Source organism: Indicator indicator, chromosome 1 (assembly GCF_027791375.1).
Source record: "Indicator indicator isolate 239-I01 chromosome 1, UM_Iind_1.1, whole genome shotgun sequence".
Taxonomy (NCBI): Eukaryota; Metazoa; Chordata; class Aves; order Piciformes; family Indicatoridae; genus Indicator; species Indicator indicator.
Genome location: NC_072010.1, coordinates 20806455 through 20827805, shown reverse-complemented (window position 1 = coordinate 20827805; position 21351 = coordinate 20806455). Strand labels below are relative to the sequence as shown.

The 21351-nt window shown below is 37.5% G+C and overlaps 1 protein-coding gene across 1 annotated transcript; it reads left to right on the top strand.

Annotated features, from left to right (window-relative positions):
• The first annotated feature begins 1049 nt into the window (after positions 1-1049).
• SACS (sacsin molecular chaperone) lies at positions 1050-21351 on the top strand. Its single transcript, XM_054381346.1, has 5 exons — positions 1050-1080; positions 2359-2505; positions 3739-5221; positions 5751-5842; positions 9654-21351. The coding sequence occupies exons 1-5, from the start codon at positions 1065-1067 to the stop codon at positions 21212-21214; spliced, it is 13299 nt and encodes a 4432-aa protein (XP_054237321.1). The 5' UTR covers positions 1050-1064; the 3' UTR covers positions 21215-21351.

The following is a 21351-nucleotide window of genomic DNA, read 5'->3' as shown; positions in this document are numbered from 1 at the left end:
TCCGTTGGATTCTCTCCAGCAGGTCTCTGTCTCTCTTGAACTGGGGAGCCCAAAAGTGGACACTGTATTCCAGGTGTGGTCTCAGCAGGGCAGAGTAGAGAGGTAGAAGAACTTCCCTCGACCTGCTGGACACACCTTTCTTGATACATCCCAGGATCCCATTGGCTCTCTTGGCCACAAGAGCACATTGTTGTTCCATGGAGAACTTGCTGTCCACCAGCACTCCAAGGTCTTTCTCTGTGGAGCTGCTTTCCAGTAGGGCAACCCCTAACTATACTGGTGCCTGTTGTTATTTCTCCCCAGATGTAGGACCTTGCACTTGTCCTTACTAAACCTCATGAGGTTTGATGGGTTTCATTCAATAGGTGAGCTCTGTTTGTTCATGATGTAGTGAGTTATTGGTCAGAACTATTTTGCAACCCTTGGCTGAACTGGTGTTGGAAGCGAGCACCATGGCTCTTGAATGGTTGCTTCATACTGTAACATGTTAAACAGAATTGTGTTGATCACAGAATCACAGAATCACTGAGTGACTTTGACAACTTGTTGCCTCACTGTTGCCATACAGCTGTTGTGTGTGCATAACAGTAAACTTCAATATTAAAAGAAAGAATGCTTTTTTCTGCCTTCTTGCATTGTTTTGAGACTGATTTGAGATAGTATAGTTATAGTAGTAACTGCTTAGTAGTGTATTTCTCAGCTTTGTAGCTACCTGTGTTTGGTATTTTTGGTATTTATGGTGTTTTCATTAATATTCCTTTTATAATGATACCTATTTTCATTCAGGTAAACTGGATAAAATTATTTTGTTTGAAACATGAAAAGAATTACTCTTAAAACATTTTTTTATTACTTTTCTGCTGTTTAAGTTGGAGGGCCATTGCTACAATATATAAAACATTAATACTGTAATAATAATTCTTTGGGGTTTGGATTTTTCTTTTTTTTTTTTTTTTTTGCTGCTCCAGGAATTGATACAGAATGCAGAAGATGCTGGTGCCACAGAGGTTAGATTTTTATATGATGAAACTCAGTATGGAACTGAAACTCTGTGGTCAAAGGACATGGCACAATATCAGGGTAAGTACAATATTTATTAATCTTGGCAATTATTCTTCAATGTGCATGTGTTACATGTGTTGTTCTCCTTGTTGTATGGAGATGACCACCTTACTAGGGGCATATTTTGTCTATGTTATAATGCCATAATTGTTTTCCAGAGCTGATATTTGCTGTTGAAGGCCTTACGCTGTCTTCTTGCATGTTGCCAGCAGCAGCTTTCCAACTGCTTTCAGTTAATGCTGTTTGAGACAGCCTTCATATTCTGCTTTATTCTAAGTCACTTCTCCCACAATGACTGTGATGCTGTGACTTACTTCCCTGAGTTCAGTCAGCATCTCAAAGTACAAGAAAGGATTTTTATTAGAGCAAGTGAACAAGGTTTAATTATGAAGACATAGGGTAAAAGAATGCTTGGAATATTAAGACAGTAATTCAGATTTTCTACATACTAACCTCTACCTTTTGAGAACTATTTCCAGCTCTTAATGTAAAGATGACCCTAGCCCCTTACATTTCATCATTGTCAGGGTAGTTCTCTTTTCTTCCCCATGTCTTATCTCTCACCCTTATACCAAACTCCATGCTGCCTGCAAATGTAGTTTCTTGTAAATTTTTTTTGTATCATCTATTATGGCTTTGTGTGATAGAGGTCAGTTATCTATTTATCAAACAGGTTTGCATAATCATCCCAAAAGGCATTCAGTCATGATTTGAAGATTTCAGTGATGGATGATCCACTTCTTGTTTCTAGCTTTTTTTTAGTTGTTAATCAGCCTCATTATGTCTGCTAATTTGAATTTGTCTGTCTTACTTTCTAGATGTGGGTTGTTGTGGCATCTTGCTATGTATTCCCTTCCAGTTGAGGTATTAATAGACTGTGATTAGTACATCTTTCAAACATCTTTTTGATAGACTGAACTGATTGAGTTTAAGCCTTGTGCCCCAGGACACTTCTTTCAGAAGTTTTGTTGTTTTCTGCTTTCTGTCCAGCTTTTCAGAATAATTGTTTAAAAATGTGCACGTCACAACTAGATCCCAAAGAGAACATAAATCTTTTAAGTACCATATACAGAGGTAAATCCATCTCCTCACTTCTGCTTTTGCTGCTACTCTGTATCTCCCTTTCATCACTAAGCATCATTTGATGTTGACTTGAGACATAGCTTCCTCATTAAATTTGTATATGCATACTTTAAAGAAATACTTCCCTCAGTTCTGTGAGTTAATTTGCTAGGTACTTTTAACACTAAATGGCTTTCTTCTGTCATCTTTGTAACACTCACCTATTTATTATAGGGCCAGCATTTTATGCATACAATGATGCGATTTTTACCCCTGAGGACTGGCATGGTATACAGGAAATAGCAAGAAGTAGGAAGAAAGATGATCCCCTGAAAGTTGGAAGATTTGGAATTGGCTTTAATTCAGTTTATCATATAACAGGTACTCTCAGTAGATATTTTAAAATTAACATGTTGATGTTTCAAGTTATTTCATTATTTTAGATATTCCTCAAATGTTTAATATTTTCTCTATAGTGCATTTTAAAATTAGCTTTTTGGCTAAGTTTCCTTAAACATTTTCATTGTCCTAAAATTATGAGATATCCTTTGGATTTTGAAGGTTTCTGAGGGGGTTTGTTTCTTCTAGTAACATTTATGTACTTAATCCCTTCTGTTGAAATGAACACTCCTACTTCAGTTAGGCACCACTCTTCATATTAATAATATAGGACAGATACATGGGTAAAAATGTGAAAGCTCTGTGCAGGTTCTTTGCATGATAAGCAGTGATTTTTATCTGATGTGAGAAAGGATATTCTCTAAGTGAGGTATATGCAAATTTACATTTGAGAGACATAGTACATGCCCTTTCACAAACTGGTAATATTCAGTCTTGAAGTTTACTACACTGGCAAAATGTTTTACTGCTATACTCTAATGTAAATAGTGCATACAGTCTACATAGTTGTAATAGTACAGGATAAGAGTCAAGGTTTTGCTGAAATAACATTTTAAATTGTGAAGTCAGTTTGTAAGACAGAATGTTTTGTGTTTTTTTTTTCCCACAATATTTTACCTATTAGAGCAAGAATAAAATCTTAGTTAATATGTTCAGTGGTTTGATAATTCTGGGAATTTTTTCTTTTAAATATACAAGATTAGTTCTTACAAGCCTTCAGGATCTGCAGAGAATTAACATAATAGATTATGTTTTTAGTAAATTGCTTCTTTCTCCCTAAAAATATTGGAAATATACATAGCTGAAAAAACTTATTTCCATTGTTCAATGTTTGCTAGAATTCAAATAGTCAAATTGATCCGTTATGTATTTAATAGCAGGATAGGACTATGCTTGTTTCTTCCTGTCAATAAACATTGAATTATTCGATGTTATCAGAATCATAGAATCGTTGAGACTGGAAAAGACCTTTAAGATCGTCAGGTCCAAGCATTGGCTTAGTACTATCAAGTCTACCACTAAACCATGTCCCTACATGCCACATCTACATGTCTTTTAAATATCTCCAGCCACTTCCCTGGGCGTTATAATTGGTTCATCACAGTTTTATAATAGTTGTTTTTTCTTGCTCTTTTAAAATTTGTTCTTTAAGACTGCATTTGAAAAATATATTGGTTTAGTATTGTTAATAGTTGTATTTTTTCGTGTATACAGACGTCCCTAGTATTTTCAGCGGTGACCAGATTGGAATGCTTGATCCTCATCAAACTCTTTTTGGACCTCATGAATCAGGGCAGTGTTGGAATCTAAAAGAAGATAGCAAGGAAATCAATGAACTTACAGACCAGTTTGCACCATTCATTGGTGTATTTGGCAGCACAAAGGAAACCTTTAAGAATGGAAACTTTCCTGGCACCTTTTTTCGTTTCCCACTTCGTCTGCAGCCTTCTCAACTGAGCAGCAATGTTTACGACAAACAGAAGGTTTTGGAGCTGTTTGAATCTTTCAGAGCAGATGCAGACACAGTATTGCTCTTTTTGAAGAGTGTTCAAGATGTTTCGTTGCATGTTAGGGAAGCTGATGGAACTGAGAAGCTAATTTTTAGAGTAACTGCTAGTGAGAACAAGGCCTTGAAGCATGAAAGACCTAATTCTATCAAAATCTTAGGGACTGCAATAAGTCAGTATTGTAAGGGAGTTCCAAGCAATAGCATAACATGTGTGACATACCATGTAAATATAGTTGTAGAAGATGAGAGTGTTAAGGATGCACAGAAAACATCTTGGTTAGTATGTAATTGTGTAGGTGGTCGAGGAATGTGTACTGAACTGGATTGTTTAGCTGATGACTTGAAATTTGTTCCTACTATTGGAATAGCCATGTCCTTATCATCTAATGGGGATGGAAAAGAAGCTGCAGCAGAGTTTTCAGGAAGAGCATTTTGTTTTCTGCCTTTGCCTCCAGGTGAAGAAAGCAAAACTGGACTCCCAGTTCATGTTAGTGGTTTCTTTGGACTCACAGACAATAGGAGAAGTATCAAGTGGCGAGAGTTGGATCAATGGAGAGACCCAGCAGCTTTGTGGAATGATCTGCTTGTAGTAAATGTAATGCCAAAGGCATATACCACCCTTATTTTGGAAGCTATTAAGCGAATGGAGACTGAGAAGAATTCAGATTTTCCTTTGTCAGCTGAAAGAATTTATAGGTTATGGCCTGATGAGAACAAAATCAGGGTGCCCTGGAAACCAATTGTAGTACCTCTCTTTAAAGAGCTGCTCCAGAATACAGTTATTTACTCAGTGAGTAATCAGTGGATAAAAGTGGAACAGGTGTACTTTTCTGAAATGGATGAGGATTTGGAGTACACACAGGCTGTTCTCAACTACCTCCAGAATTCAGGGAAACAGATTGCCAAGGTACCAGAAAATATTGCTAGTGCAGTGCATCTTACTATTTCCACTGCTAAAGCTGTGAAAAAAGTGACTCCTGCTGTAGTACGACAAATACTAAGGAAATCTGGACACAGTGGACCTGCTGAAGAAAAGCTTCATCTTCTAGAATTTGTGCTTTCTGATGGAGTCTACAGTGAACTAATTGGATTGGAGCTTTTGCCGTTACAGAATGGAAATTTTATTCCCTTTTCCTCATCAGTGTCAGAACAAGATGTAGTTTACATAACCTCAGAAGAGTTTCCCAGGTATATTTTAAATAAGTTTTTAAAAAATGTAGTTCAAATGTTAGAACAGGGCTTCAGTTTCACTTTGTTGAACCTCATACCGATGGCCTTGGTCCATCGATCCAGGCTGTCCAGATCTCCCTGTAGACCCTGCCTACTTTTGAGCAGACCAACACTCCCACCCAGCTTGGTGCTGTCTGCAAACTTAGTGAAGGTGCCCTTGACACCCTCATCCACAAAAATAGATAAAAATTTTCTAATCCAAGTTTTTCTATCAAAACAAAAATTGCTTATACCATCTTTGAAAAAAGTAATTGGAATAATTGCTTTCTTACTGCTTCTAAATACATGATTTTCTCATTTACAAGAAAATGCCTACTGATAGCCCTGTTCTGCATATATAAGCAAATGCTTTGCATGTGACTTTTACCATGATGATTACTATGCTGATAATGTCTGTGCAGCAACAGAAATAAATTAGATATTTGCTAAAATTTGAGATATATATATATATATTATTTATTATAATTTTTTTTAAATGATGTGTTAGGTCGCTCTTCCCTGGCCTGGAAGGAAAGCTGCTTTCTGATGACCTGAAGCCAGAGATTCTTAGTGCTTTGAAGGAAGCTGCCAAAAGCCGAGGTAATGTGTCTTTTGTAATCTCAAATTGTGAAATGGATGTCTAATGATTGGACACACTAGTTCTAAACCCAGGTTTGAAGTGATGTCTCTTTTGAAACTGAGTTATCATTAAAATACAATAGCCTACTGTTTGAACTGGAAATGACGCAAAGGAAAATTATAAATGAACAAAAAGGAAAAGGCAAGGGAAGCAGGGTGAAAATTCACAATAGAAGAATCAATACACGGTAAAGCATGTGTTCAGGGTTCTTTTCCTGAAATAGTAGTCCTTGCATAAGACAATCTGAATTCTATTTTACGTTTGTAGTATTTGCATATGCAACAGTTATACTTTGTGTTGTAGATCATGTTTGATCTCACAATCACAAGTCTTCACATCATTGCATGTTTCTAAAACCAGATGAAACCTGCTTAAACATCTAGCCTCAAGCTTCATACAATTTCATAAAGTGTTTCCTGAGTCTTAATTCATATTTTATGTTCGTGTCAACATGGACCTACTGACATGCTTTTGGTCTTGATGAAAAGACTTGTTGAAGAAGTTTGCTGTATCTCTAGAGAAGATGATTCTATGTGTAACTACCTTCACAATGAAATATTTTTACCTCTTTTCTACTTGGAGGTTGTCTGTCTTTACCTTTCCTACCTTGTGTTTCATTATGCATTTGATTGGCAAATAAGAAGTCTGAGCCTCAGAAGTCTTTTCACGTAAACACAATTTGAAACCAAGTCACTCTTCAGTGTATTTTTCAATGCTGTGAGTATATGGCGAGCAGTTCTTTAATGTCTAGAAAATGTAATTTTCAGAAAAAGATTCTTGTCTCCTTCCTTTTAAATTGCTCAATTCATCAGAATTCTTTCTGAGACTGAAGACATTAGAACCAGACATAGAATGCTATAAATCATTGTCTTGATTTGCTTTTCTTGATACCCTTTATCATAGTCTTCATTCTGTCAGTCACAGTATCTCTTTCTTCAGTCTGCATTCTGACCTTTTTTTCCCCTTGAATCCTTTGTATATTCACTGTTTATTATTCTTCCTGGTCAGATTAATTTTGAGGCAAGATGATAGCTACTGTTGAAAGTAGTGACTATTTTAAATTGTGTATCCAAACAGTGAATATTCTTAATTTGGGATAGAAACACAAAGAACTATTGTTTACTCTTGTAATTGCTGGGACTTTAAAAGAACAGAAATACATAGGGATCAAGACAGCCATAGTGAGATTAGGTGGATGGAAGATAGTATGAAAGACAGTAATGTTAGCTTTGAAAAATGCCAGTTCCTTGTGATGATATCTTAAATTGACTTTTGAGACATACTGTCCTGGGCAGTTTCCCTCAAGTGAATGTCACAAAGCAATCCAAAAGCATGCTTAAATTAAAAAAAAAAACAACAAAACCACAACACAAAAACCACCAGAGCAAAACAACTTAAACAAAACACAGGTTTAACAGACTATATGCTTGAACACATCTTAAGCAGCTCTTCTAAAACATTCTTCCACTTCTAGCTTGGTCCCTGAGCTGCAACAAAGTCTTGTCTAGTCTTTTTACTTCCTGGGAAGACTTTTGTTCACATTTAAGGTCCTGCCTCTGTCTTTTTCTTCCTCTGGGGGTTTCTTTGAATGCCTTTTCATCTAAGGAGTTGTACTTGGTTGGTAGTATGCCTCTTACCGAATATAAGAACATATTTTCGAAAATAGTATGATGAGTATAAGTCTTCCAAAACTTCTGGAAATGCTTAAGGACTTTTAGTTAATCCTTTGCAACATTGTGGCCTGCTTTTCTCTCCATTCTACCTCCTAAATTGTTCTTCATTCTAAGACTTTGCATACTTTTAAAGTACAAACTGCAGTACCTTACAAGTTATACATTATTGTAAATAGTATTAGAGAGATTTTGGTCAGATTTTGAAATCTTACCTGTCAAGAATTTTACTTATATAGCTTTAGAAATTCATAGAATGGTTTGGGTTGGAAGGGACCTTAAAGATCATCTAATGTGGCAAGGTCACGTTCCACTACACCAAGGTGCTCAAAGCCCCTTTCCAGCCTAGCCTTGAACACTTGAAAGGAAGGGGTATCCACAACTTCTCTGGGCAGCCTGTTCCAGTGCCTCATCACCTTCATAGTGAAACATTTCTTCTGTACGTCTAATCTGAATCTATGGGGTTTTTTTTGGTTTAAAGCCATCACTTGTGAGAAATGTTCCCTACGCAGTTGCAGAAATACAGTTTTTTGGGTATTATTTCTTTGAGAAGATGGTATGCAAGTTTTTTTATTGTATTGTACAAAGACAACCAGATCTTACTTTTTTTCCTCTCCTAAAATGTGTACGGTATTTTTCTAGTTAATATCTGCTTCTTTATTTAGTGTGTTCATGTGTAACTCATGGGATGTTTTCTAAAAGTGGATTTGGTTATATTCTAGCCCAACAGCTTCTCTGGGGATTTTCAGGTATGGTTATTAACTGAAGATGTATGGGTTTGGATTGAAGCTTGATATTTGTGTGAATTTGGTGATTCTCATTGCTCCAGCTTTCTTACAAATAAAACTTGCCAAATAGAGCTGCCAAAAGATAGCTGCCAGAGATAACAGTGAAAGGAATTCTAAAACCAGTTGAGGGAAAAATGCATTTTGTTGAAGAAAACCTTGTACCTATATTACATGGAAATTTTGAATATTTTCCTTGGTTTATATTTTAATCCAACTTAGAAAGATTTCAAGTGTTTTAAGATCACTTGTACAGATTTTAAAACAGTATTTCTAAAGTTCTGTGCTTAAATAAAGGGATTTAAGCTTAGCTTTTAAGTAACTTCTTATCTTTCTGGTCCACTGATGCATGTATTTCTCACTTGCACCAGGCTGCGGTGTTTACCTCTGTTTTCTATTTCATAGAACTAACAGAATGCATAGCTCTGTAGGAAAAAGCATAGCTCTTGATTTTTTTTTTCTTTTTTTCCTGAAGAATGTCTTACAACTGATTTCCAATAGAGCAAGGACAGTAGATAGTCTCTTTAATTGAACTGCTGCTTTTGAGGAAATGGCAGTGGTTATCTAGATGAAAGAAATCTGAAATTCAAATAGAAGTCTTGCTTCCATTTTTGTCAGTTTTTAATGTCATTGGGAGTTAGTGTTTATTTTTATATTCTGTACAATTTTCTTAGCCCCAGACATTCTGTAGATTTTAAATACAAGCTGTCTTAATGATGATTAAGACATGAGTGTTAGCACATATTTCTTTTAGTGAGGACTCTGTTAAGAATAAAAGCATTTAGTTTCAGCACTCCTTGCACAACTGAGTTTTCTTGGTTGTCAGTTTTAGCATACAATCATCTTCACTGAGCTGCTCTTTGCTGCGTCTAATAAATGATCTTTCAAATCTGTTTGAGTCTTTGCAATTATAAGATTAGAATCTTATTTAGCGCTAGGCAAATAAGTAGTGTAAAGAATCAAACAACAAACCCCGTAAATGTTTGAACATGCTACTTTGTCAGTAAATCTGTAGTTGCTAAGTATGCCTGAAAACTCTTGTGTCAAACTAACGAATGCAATACATTTCCAATTTCCAATTTGTTTTTATGTTTATACTAATATGGAATGTATTAGCTTTTAATTACCTCCTAAAAGCAAGGGTAGTTGGTGTCTGCAGTCTATTTAACACTTTTTTTTCCACAAAATAAAAGGCAAGCCACAAGTTAGTTTTTTTTTTTCCCCTTCCCTTGCTTCCCCCTCCCTAACTAAACCCACTTTCTTATGTAGCTCTGCTCTGTGATTTTCATGGCTTTACTCTTTTGCTATGATTTCAGGAAGGCCCTGCACTCAGCTACAGCTTCTGAACCCAGAAAGGTTTGCCCGTCTCATTAAAGAAGTTATGAATACTGTGTGGCCTGGCAGAGACATGGTGGTACAGTGGTGTCCAGGTTTGGAAGAGAAAAATCACCCATCAGTTTCCTGGCTTAAGATGGTCTGGAAGAACCTGTATATACATTTTTCTGATGACTTGAGTGTGTTTGATGACATGCCGCTTATCCCCAAGACGCTGCTGGAGGAAAACCAAACATCAGTGGAACTGATTAGATTTAGGAATCCTTCACCTATCATTCTGGAAGATGAATCTGAGACTCAGCTCCCGGAATGTTTAGCTGATATTATTCAGAGAGTTGGTGGAGTTGTACTCAAGAAGCTGGATATTTCTATCCAACATCCACTTATAAAAAAATACGTGCATCCACCATTACCAAGTGCTGTTTTACAAATAATGGAAAAAATGTCCTTGCAGAAACTATGCAACCAGGTTGCATCATTTCCGTCGACACATAAAGATGCTCTTAGGGCGTTCTTAGCTAGGTTAACTGATGCAAGTGAAAAAGAGAGAGAAATTATTCAGGAATTGCTAATATTCAAAAAAATCGAAAAATCATCTGATGAAAGTGTCCCTGTTTTTACTGGGCTAAAAGGTAGTAAGGTATTACACCATACTGCTAAAATTCCTCCTGGTCTAAGGTTTTCTGTTCCAGTAATTGAAAGCAGTGATGAAGCTACTATTTGCTTAGCTAACCTGCTAAAAATAGAACAACTAAAGAGCACAGATTGCTTGAAGCTTGTTATACAAGATATAAGAAGTGATTTTTATTCACATGATGAAACAACAGAGATAATGCAATGGGTTCTTGAAAATCTGACTTTTCTGAAAAATGAGAATACAGAAGTGATAGACTGGCTGACACCACTGAAGTTTATTAAGATTTCACAGGAAAAGATAGTGTCAGCAAATGAACTCTTTGATCCTGAGGTAGAACTTCTGCAAAATTTATTTTATGCTGAGGAGGAAATTTGCTTCCCTCCTGTTATTTTCACATCTTCAGATATTCTTCATTCTCTGAGACAAATAGGCTTAAAAAATGAGGCCAATCTTGAGGAAAGTGATATTATGAGAGTAGCAAATAAAATTGAAAGTTTGCATGCTAACTCTAACTCAAGTCATGATTTACTATTAAGAAAAGCTAGAACTCTCTTGATGATTTTGAACAAAAATCATGCACTGATTCACTCATCTGAAACAAAAGCTGCTCTGAAAAAAATAAAGTGGATTCCCGCATGTAAAGAAAGACCTCCAAATTACCCAGGATCCTTAGTTTGGAAAGGAGATCATTGTAATCTGTGTTCACCACCAGAAATGTGTGATATATCTCATGCAATCTTAGTTGGTTCCTCAGTTCCTCTTGTGGAAAATGTGCAGTTGGATACAGAAAAAGCACTCGGCATCCCAACCAAGCCCAGCATAAAAGCAGTCTTAAAACATTTCAAAGTAGTGGTTGATTGGCACAGTTCTAAAACCTTCAGTGATGAGGACTATTACCAATTTCAGCATATCTTGCTTGAGATATATGGATTTATGCATGACCATTTAGAAGAAGGTAAAGAAGCTTTTAAAGCCCTGAAATTTCCCTGGGTTTGGACAGGTAAAACATTTTGTTCCCTCACACAAGCAGTAATAAAGTCAGTACCTGATCTTGATCTCCAACCTTACCTACATTATGTGCCAAAAACTATGGCGAAGTTTCAGCAGTTGTTTAAAGGCTGTGGTTCAATCGAGCAGTTAACACCAGACCACGTTTCTATGGTCATTCAGAAAATATATCTAAAGAGTGAGCAGTGTCTCTCAGAACAAGAGAGTAAGCAAAATCTTCACATCATGCTGAGCATCATAAGATGGCTGTACAGCAATCAGATTCCTGCGAGCCTGCATACACCCATGCCACTATACAGTGGCAAACTTCCTTATAAACTTGCAATGAAGCCAATTCATGAGTGCTGTTATTGTGATATCAAAGTTGATGACTTAAATGATTTGCTAGAAGATTCTGTTGAACCAATAATTCTGGTTCATGAAGACATACCAATGAAAACTGCCGAGTGGTTAAATGTCCCATGCCTTAGCACAAGATTGATTAACCCAGAAAATATGGGATTTGAGCAGTCTGGGCAAAGAGAGCCTCTGACTGTAAGAATTAAAAACATTTTGGAAGAATACCCTTCCATTTCAGATATCTTTAAAGAGCTTCTTCAAAACGCTGATGATGCTAATGCAACGGAATGTAATTTCCTGATTGACATGAGAAGAAATATGGATATAAGAGAGAATCTCCTGGATCCAGGAATGGCAGCATGTCATGGTCCAGCTTTGTGGTCATTCAACAATTCTGAATTTTCAGACTCTGACTTCTTAAATATAACTAGATTAGGAGAGTCTCTAAAAAGGAGTGAAGTTGACAAAGTAGGAAAATTTGGACTGGGATTCAATTCTGTGTATCATATCACTGATGTTCCTATTATTTTGAGTCGGGAATTCATGATTATGTTTGATCCAAATGTTAACCATATCAGTAAGCATATTAGAGATAAATCTAACCCTGGGATCAAAATCAACTGGAGTAAACAACAGAAGAGGCTGCGAAAATTTCCCAACCAGTTTAAGCCGTTTATAGGAGTTTTCGGTTGCCAGCTACCACTGACTGTAGAATCTCCTTACAGCTACAAAGGAACGCTTTTCCGACTGTCATTTAGAACTCAGCAGGAAGCTAAAGTGAGTGAAGTCAGCAGTGCTTCTTACAATACAGCAGACATTTACTCTCTTGTGGATGAATTCAGCATTTGTGGTCATAGACTGATAATATTTGCTCAGAGTGTAAATTCGATGGTATTGAAATACTTGAAAATTGAGGCAGATGATCCTGGGGTGGCACAAGATGTTGTCACTATCAAAAAAAATCTGTGTTCTTCCAAAGCCTTGACTGCACCAAATGCAAGTGTATTAAAGGAAGCAGCTAAACTCATGAAGGTCTGTAGTAGCAGTAATAAAAAGCTTCCTACTGAATCACCGAAGTCTTCATGTATCTTACAGATAGTAGTAGAAGAATTTCACCATGTATTTAGACGGATTGCTGATTTACAGTCTCCACTTTTCAGAGGTACGGAAGATGATCCAGCTTCTTTCTTTGAAATGGCTAAATCGGGACAGACAAAAAGATCAGGTGATGAATTGCCACAGAAAACAGTAGATTCAACAACATGGCTTATATGTTCTTGCATGGACATTGGAGATGCTTTAAAATTTTCATTACATGAAAGTGGACGAAGACTAGGTCTTGTTCCCTGTGGTGGAGTAGGAGTGTTGCTGTCTGAAACCCAGGATCAAAGGTGGATTGTGAAACCCAATTGCAACACCATAGGTGAAGTATTCTGCTATTTACCTCTAAGAATAAAAACAGGCTTACCTCTTCATATAAATGGCTGCTTTGCAGTTACTTCAAATCGAAAAGAGATCTGGAAAACAGACACAAAAGGAAGATGGAATACAGTATTCATGAGGAATGTCATTGTAAAAGCCTACATAGAAGCACTTTGTGTTCTACGTGACATGGCAATCAATGGCGAGCTAGTTGACTACAGTTATTGTGCAGTGTGGCCAGATCCTGATTCAGTTCATGATGATTTTTCTGTTATTTGTCAAGGGTTTTATGAAGACATAGCTCATATGAAAGGCAAAGAAGGGATCAAAGTGTTTTCTGATGGTTTCTCTTGGGTTTCCATGAAGAATGTAAGGTTTTTAGATGACTCTATACTGAAAAGACCAGATGTTGGACCAGCAGCCTTTAAGATCTTTGTGAAGTACCTTAAGAAAACTGGTTCCAAAAATCTCTGTGCTGTAGATCTCCCGTCCTGGGTAAAGACAGGATTCGAAGAAGCAGGATGCAAATACATCTTAATGGAGAACACTTTCTCTGAGAAACAGTTCTTTTCTGAAGTATTTTTCCCTAATGTTCAGGAGATTGACGCAGAGCTGCGTGATCCTTTGATGCGTTATGTTCTCAATGAAAAGCTTGAGGAGTTCTCAGGAATTCTTCGTGTTACTCCATGTATTCCCTCTTCATTGGATGGACACCCATTAGTTACACCATCAAGACTGATCCATCCTGAAGGAAGAGTTGCAAAGTTGTATGATGCTGAAGATGGACGATTTCCTTACGGCACCACTCAGGATTATCTTAACCCAGTTATTTTGGTTAAACTTGTTCAGCTGGGAATGGCTAAAGATGACATTTTATGGGAGGATCTGATAGAACGTGCAGAGTCAGTGGCCGAAATTAACAAGGTTGATCATGCTGCAGCTTGTCTCAGAAGCAGTATTATATTGAGCCTTGTCGACGAAAAACTAAAATCTGGGGACCCTAGAGCTAAAGAATTTGCAGCAAAATGTCAAACCATCCCATTCCTTCCTTTCCTTAGCAAGCCAGCAGGCTTCTCCCTGCACTGGAAAGGCAGTGATTTTCAGCCCGATGCACTCTTTTCTGCAGCTGATCTTTTTACTGCTGATCATCAAGATATAGTTTGCCTAATACAACCAATTCTTAATGAAAATTCCCACTCATTTAAAGGTTGTGGTTCTTTGTCATTAGCTGTGAAAGAGTTCTTGGGTTTACTGAAGAAACCAGATGTTAATTTGGTCATAAATCAGTTAGAAGAAGTTGCAAAGTCATTTGATGGAATCACATTATATCAAGAAAATATCACTAATGCTTGTTACAAGTACCTGCATGAGGCAATGTTACAGAATGAGTCGACAAAAGCCATGATAATTGAACAACTGACAAACTCTAGTTTTATTCTGGTTGAGAATGTGTATGTTGATCCAACAAAAATCTCTTTTCATTTGAATTTTGAAGCAGCACCCTATCTCTATCAGTTGCCCAATAAATACAAAAACAGTTTTCGTGAACTGTTTGAAAGTGTGGGTGTAAGACAGGCTTTTACAGTTGAGGATTTTGCTGTAGTTCTGGAATTAATAAATCAGGAAAGAGGGAACAAACAGCTAACAGAAGACAACTTTCAGCTTTGCAGGAGAATCATTAGTGAAGGAATATGGGGCCTCATTAGAGAGAAGAAGCAGGAATTTTGTGAGAAAAAGTATGGTGAGATTTTGTTACCTGATACTCGTCTTGCGCTTCTGCCTGCAAAATCTTTGTGTTACAATGACTGTCCATGGATTAAAGTCAAAGACACAACTGTTAAATACTGTCATGGTGACATTCCAAGAGAAGTTGCAGTAAAGCTTGGAGCAATACCAAAGCGCCATAAAGCTTTAGAAAGATATGCATCCAATATCTGTTTTACTACTCTTGGAACGGAATTTGGCCAGAAAGAAAAACTGACAAGCAGAATTAAAAGCATTCTTAATGCCTATCCGTCAGAAAAAGAAATGCTGAAAGAGCTCCTTCAGAATGCAGATGATGCAAAAGCTACAGAGGTCTGTTTTGTGTTTGATCCTAGGCAGCATCCTGCCGATAGAATATTTGATGAAAAATGGGCACCACTTCAAGGGCCAGCACTGTGTGTTTACAACAATCAGCCTTTTACAGAAGATGATATTCGAGGAATTCAGAACCTTGGAAAAGGTACAAAAGTAGGAAATCCCTGTAAAACTGGCCAATATGGTATAGGTTTCAATTCTGTTTATCACATTACTGATTGCCCTTCTTTCATATCTGGCAATGATATACTTTGTATTTTTGATCCCCATGCTAGATATGCACCAGGTGCAACATCAACAAGTCCTGGCCGCATGTTTAGAGATTTAGATGCAGATTTCAGAACACAGTTCTCAGATGTACTGGACCTCTACTTAGGAGACCACTTTAAGCTGGATAATTGCACAATGTTTAGATTTCCTCTTCGGAATGGAGAAATGGCAAAAGTATCAGAAATCTCCACAGTTCCATGCTCAGATAGAATGGTCCAAAATCTTTTAGATAAGCTGCGTACAGATGGAGCAGAACTCTTGATGTTTTTGAACCATATGGAAAAAATTTCTATTTGTGAGATAGAAAAAACAACAGGAGCACTGAATGTGTTGTATTCTGTGCAAGGCAAAATCACTGATGGAGACAGACTGAAACGAAAACAATTCCACGCATCTGTCATTGACAGTGTAACTAAAAAAAAGCAGCTAAGTGAAATACCTGTGCAACAGATTACCTACACAATGGATACTGAGGACTCTGAAGGAAATCTTACAACTTGGTTGATTTGTAACAGGTCAGGTTTTTCTGCCATGGAAAAGGTATCCAAAAGTGTGGTTTCAGCCCACAAGAATGAGGACATTACTCTTTTCCCACGTGGTGGGGTAGCAGCTTGCATTACTCATAATTACAAAAAACCCCACAGAGCGTTCTGTTTCTTACCATTGTCATTAGAAACTGGATTACCTTTTCATGTGAATGGACACTTTGCTCTGGATTCTGCAAGAAGAAATCTGTGGCGTGATGATAATGGTGTTGGAGTAAGAAGCGACTGGAACAGTAGCCTAATGACGGCGCTGATAGCACCGGCCTATGTTGAACTGCTGATTCAACTGAAGAAGCGGTATTTTCCAGGCACTGATCCTACAGTATCAGTGCTGCAAAACACACCTATTCATGCTGTGAAGGACACTTTAAAAAAGTTTTTATCCTTTTTTCCAGTTAATCGACTTGATATTCAGCCAGATTGGTATTGTTTAGTAAAGGCAGTTTACACCTGCATTTATGAAGATTTGAAGCGTCTTTTACCTGTTATGCGAGCTCCAAATATTGATGGTTCTGATTTGCATTCTGCTGTTATCATCACATGGGTTAACATGTCTACTGCGAACAAAGGCAGGCCATTCTTTGACAATTTACTACAAGATGAATTGCAGCATCTCAAAAATACAGAGTACAACATCACAACACGGAAGACAGTGGCTGAAAATGTTTACAGACTCAAGCATTTACTCTTAGAAATTGGATTCAATTTGGTTTACAACTGTGATGAAACTGCAAATCTTTACCACTGTTTGGTAGATGCAGATATTCCTGTCACCTATGTGACACCTGCTGATGTCCGATCATTTTTGATGACATTTTCTTTTCCAGACTCCAATTGCCACATTGGGAAGTTGCCCTGTCGTCTTCAGCAGACAAATTTGAAGCTCTTCCATAGTCTCAAACTTCTGGTTGACTACTGTTTTAAAGATGCAGAAGAAAATGAAATCCAGATTGAAGGCTTGCCACTCCTCATTACTCTTGACAATGTTTTGCAAATTTTTGATTCAAAACGACCCAAGTTCTTAACGACGTACCATGAACTAATTCCATCTCGCAAGGATCTCTTCATGAACACATTGTATTTGAGGTACAACAACATTTTATTTAGCAGTGAAGTAGCTAAAGTCTTTGATATCAAAAGTTTTGCTGAGTTGTTGTCATCTGTGTTGCCTAGAGAATATAAAACTCGTAGTTGCATGAAATGGAAGGAAAACTTTGCAAGTGAATCTTGGCTTAAAAATGCCTGGCATTTTATTAGTGAGTCTATAAATATTAAAGAAGAGCAAGAAGATACACAAGCAAAATTTGACGATGTTGTTGAAACTTTGAAGGACTGGACCTTGCTCCCAGGTGTAAGGTTTACTGTCTCAGCTAATCAGCTTGTTGTGCCAGAATGTGATGTTTTGCTGCCCCTCAGCATCATGCATATAGCTGTTTTTCCAAATGCTCAAAGTGATAAGGTTTTTCATGCTCTGATGAAAACTGGCTGTATTCAGCTGGCATTGAACAAAATTTGTTCCAAAGACAGTGCTTTAGTGCCTTTGTTGTCGGGATGTACAGCAAATATAGACAATCCTTCAAGCATTCTGAAAGCCATACAATATATGGTACAGACATCAACTTTCAGGACTGAAAAGTTAGCAGAAAGTGACTTTGAGGCTCTCTTAATGTACTTCAATTGCAATTTATGTCATTTGACATCTCAGGATGACATTAAAATTTTGAAGTCTCTTCCATGTTACAAATCAATCAGTGGCCGATACATCAGCATTTCAAAATATGGGACGTGTTACGTCCTCACAAAAAGCATCCCTTCGGTAGAAGTAGACAGATGGACACAGTCAACCTCATCGGCTTTTCTTGAAGAGAAGGTTCATTTGAAAGATTTGTATACCGTGCTTGGCTGTGTCTCTGTGGATGATCTTGAAGTGTACTTGAAACATCTTTTGCCAAAAATTGAAAGTCTGTCTTACGATGCAAAATTGGAACACTTGATCTACTTAAAGAATAGGCTAACTGGCATTGAAGAAACTTCAGAAATCAAAGAACAGCTGTTTGAAAAGCTTGAGAGCATTTTGGTCATTCATGATGCAAGCAATAGATTAAAACCTGCCAAATATTTCTATGACAGGACTGTGAAAGTCTTTGAAGTTATGCTTCATGAAAAATTCTTCATACCTCAAGATTTTTTTAAGAAACTAGAGCAACTTACAAAACCGAAAAATCAAGCTGCATTCCTTCCATCATGGGTAACGTTTCTTCGACATATCGGATTGAAATTCATCATTTCACAGCAGCAGTTACTACAGTTTGCTAAGGAGATCAGCATGCGAGCAAATACAGAAAGCTGGTCTAAAGAAACACTCCAGAATACTGTTGATGTCCTCCTTCATCACATATTTCAAGAAAGAACTGACCTTTTATCAGGTAATTTTCTGAAAGAACTGTCGTTAATTCCTTTTCTCTGCCCCGAGCGAGCTCCAGCAGAATTTGTGAGATTTCATCCTCAGTATCAAGAAGTCAATGGGACCCTTCCTCTTATACGATTCAATGGGGCACAGGTGAATCCTAAATTCAAACAGACTGATGTGTTGCAGTTACTGTGGACTTCATGTCCCATTCTTCCTGAGAAAGCAACACCTTTAAGCATCAAAGAGCAAGAAGGAAGTAGCCTTGGTGCGCAAGAACAACTTGAGCAGGTTTTAACTATGCTGAATGTTAATTTGGACCCTCCCCTGGACAAAGTTATCAATAACTGCAGAAACATATGCAATATAACAACTTTGGATGATGACATGGTGAAAACTAGGGCCAAGGTCCTAAGAAGTATTTATGAATTTCTTAGTACAGAGAAAAGGGAATTCCGTTTTCAGCTTCGAGGAGTTTCTTTCATAATGGTGGAAGAAGGTTGGAAGCTTCTTAGGCCTGAAGAAGTAGTAATAAACCTTGAGTATGAATCTGATTTTAAACCTTATCTTTACAAACTTCCTTTAGAACTTGGCACTTTCCATCAGTTGTTTAAACATTTGGGTACTGAAGATGTTATTTCAACAAAGCAGTATGTTGAAGTTCTGAGTCGCATATTCAAGAGCTCGGAAGGAAAGCAATTGGATCCTAATGAAATGCGCACAGTTAAGAGAGTAGTATCTGGCCTGTTCAAAAGTCTTCAGAATGATTCTGTCAAGGTTAGGAATGACCTGGAGAATATGAGGGACTTTGCTCTTTACCTTCCCAGTCAAGATGGTAGGTTAGTGAAGTCTAGTATCTTGGTTTTTGATGATGCACCCCACTACAAAAGCAGAATCCAAGGTAACATTGGTGTGCAAATGCTTGTTGATCTTAGCCAGTGTTACTTAGGCAAGGATCATGGTTTTCACACTAAATTGATAATGTTGTTCCCTCAGAAACTGAGACCTCGCTTACTTAGCAGTATCCTTGAAGAACAGTTGGATGAAGAGTCCCCCAAAGTTTGCCAGTTTGGAGCATTATGTTCTTTGCAGGGAAGGTTACAGTTACTGTTGTCCTCAGAACAATTTATCACAGGATTGATTAGGATTATGAAGCATGAAAATGACAATGCTTTTTTAGCTAATGAAGAAAAAGCAGTAAGGCTTTGCAAAGCTTTGCGAGAAGGCTTGAAAGTTTCCTGTTTTGAGAAGCTGCAAACAACGTTAAGAGTTAAAGGTTTTGCTCCTATTCCCCACAGCAAAAGTGAAACATTTGCTTTCCTGAAGAGATACGGAAATGCAGTAATACTGCTTTACATACAGCATTCTGACAGCAAAGACATAAATTTCCTGTTAGCTTTAGCAATGACCTTAAAATCTGCAACTGACAACCTGATTTCTGATACCTCATATTTAATTGCCATGCTGGGTTGTAATGATATTTACCGGATTGGTGAGAAGCTTGACAGTTTAGGAGTGAAGTATGACTCTTCTGAGCCATCAAAACTTGAACTACCAACACCTGGTACTCCTATACCTGCTGAAATTCACTACACACTTCTTATGGATCCAATGAATGTATTTTATCCTGGTGAATATGTTGGCTACCTTGTTGATGCCGAAGGTGGTGATATATATGGATCATATCAACCAACTTACACCTATGCAATCATTGTACAAGAAGTAGAAAGAGAAGATGGTGAAAGTCCCAGTTTTCTAGGGAAGATTTACCAGATTGATATTGGATATAGTGAATACAAAATAGTCAGCTCTCTTGACTTGTACAAATTTTCCAGACCAGAGGAAAGTTCTCAAAGCAGGGATAGCGCACCTTCTACCCCAACCAGTCCTACAGAATTTCCAGCACATGGACCAAGGACAATTCCGCCTCTCTTCATTGGCAGAGAGAGCCACAAAACAACGTCCTCAAAACATCACTCTCCAAAAAAGATAAAATCAAACTCATTGCCAGAAATATTAAGAGAAGTGACATCTGTAATTGAGCAAGCTTGGAAGCTTCCAGAATCAGAAAGAAAAAAGATAATTAGGAGGCTGTATCTTAAATGGCATCCAGATAAAAATGCAGAGAATCTTGATATAGCTAATGAAGTTTTCAAACATTTGCAGAATGAGATTAACAGGCTAGAAAAACAGGCCTTTATGGATCAAAATACGGACAGAGCCTCAAGAAGACCATTTTCGTCCTCTGCTTCTCGATTTCAGTCAGATAAGTTTTCATTTCAAAGATTTTATACTTCATGGAATCAAGAAGCAACAAGCCACAAATCTGAAAGGCAACAGTATAAAGAAAAGTGTCCATCTTCCACTGGGCCATCTCACACACAACGCTTTTTTGTCCCACCTACATTCAGGTCTGTTGGCAATCCTGTAGAGGCACGACGATGGCTTAGGCAGGCCCGAGCTAACTTTTCAGCTGCAAGAAATGACCTTCATAAAAATGCCAATGAATGGGTGTGCTTTAAGTGCTACCTTTCTACTAAACTAGCCTTGATTGCAGCTGACTACGCTGTGAAGGGCAAATCAGACAAAGATGTGAAACCAGCAGCCCTTGCACAAAAAATAGAGGAATACAGTCAGCAACTTGAGGGACTTACAAATGATGTTCAGACATTGGAAGCTTATGGAGTAGATAGCTTAAAAACTAGGTACCCTGACTTACTTCCTTTCCCACAGATTCCCAATGACAGATTTACTTCAGAAGTTGCTATGAGAGTGATGGAATGTACTGCTTGTATCATCATAAAACTTGAAAACTTCATACAACAAAAACTATAAATGATTTGAAGAGGTTAGGGAACTCTTTTGCCAAGAGCTTAGGGATTTCATGTGATGGGATACAAATGCAATTGTGCAGATTACTGAACATCCAAGAGGTTATGCAATATCAAGCAGTTTAGAAGTGTAGTGCGCAA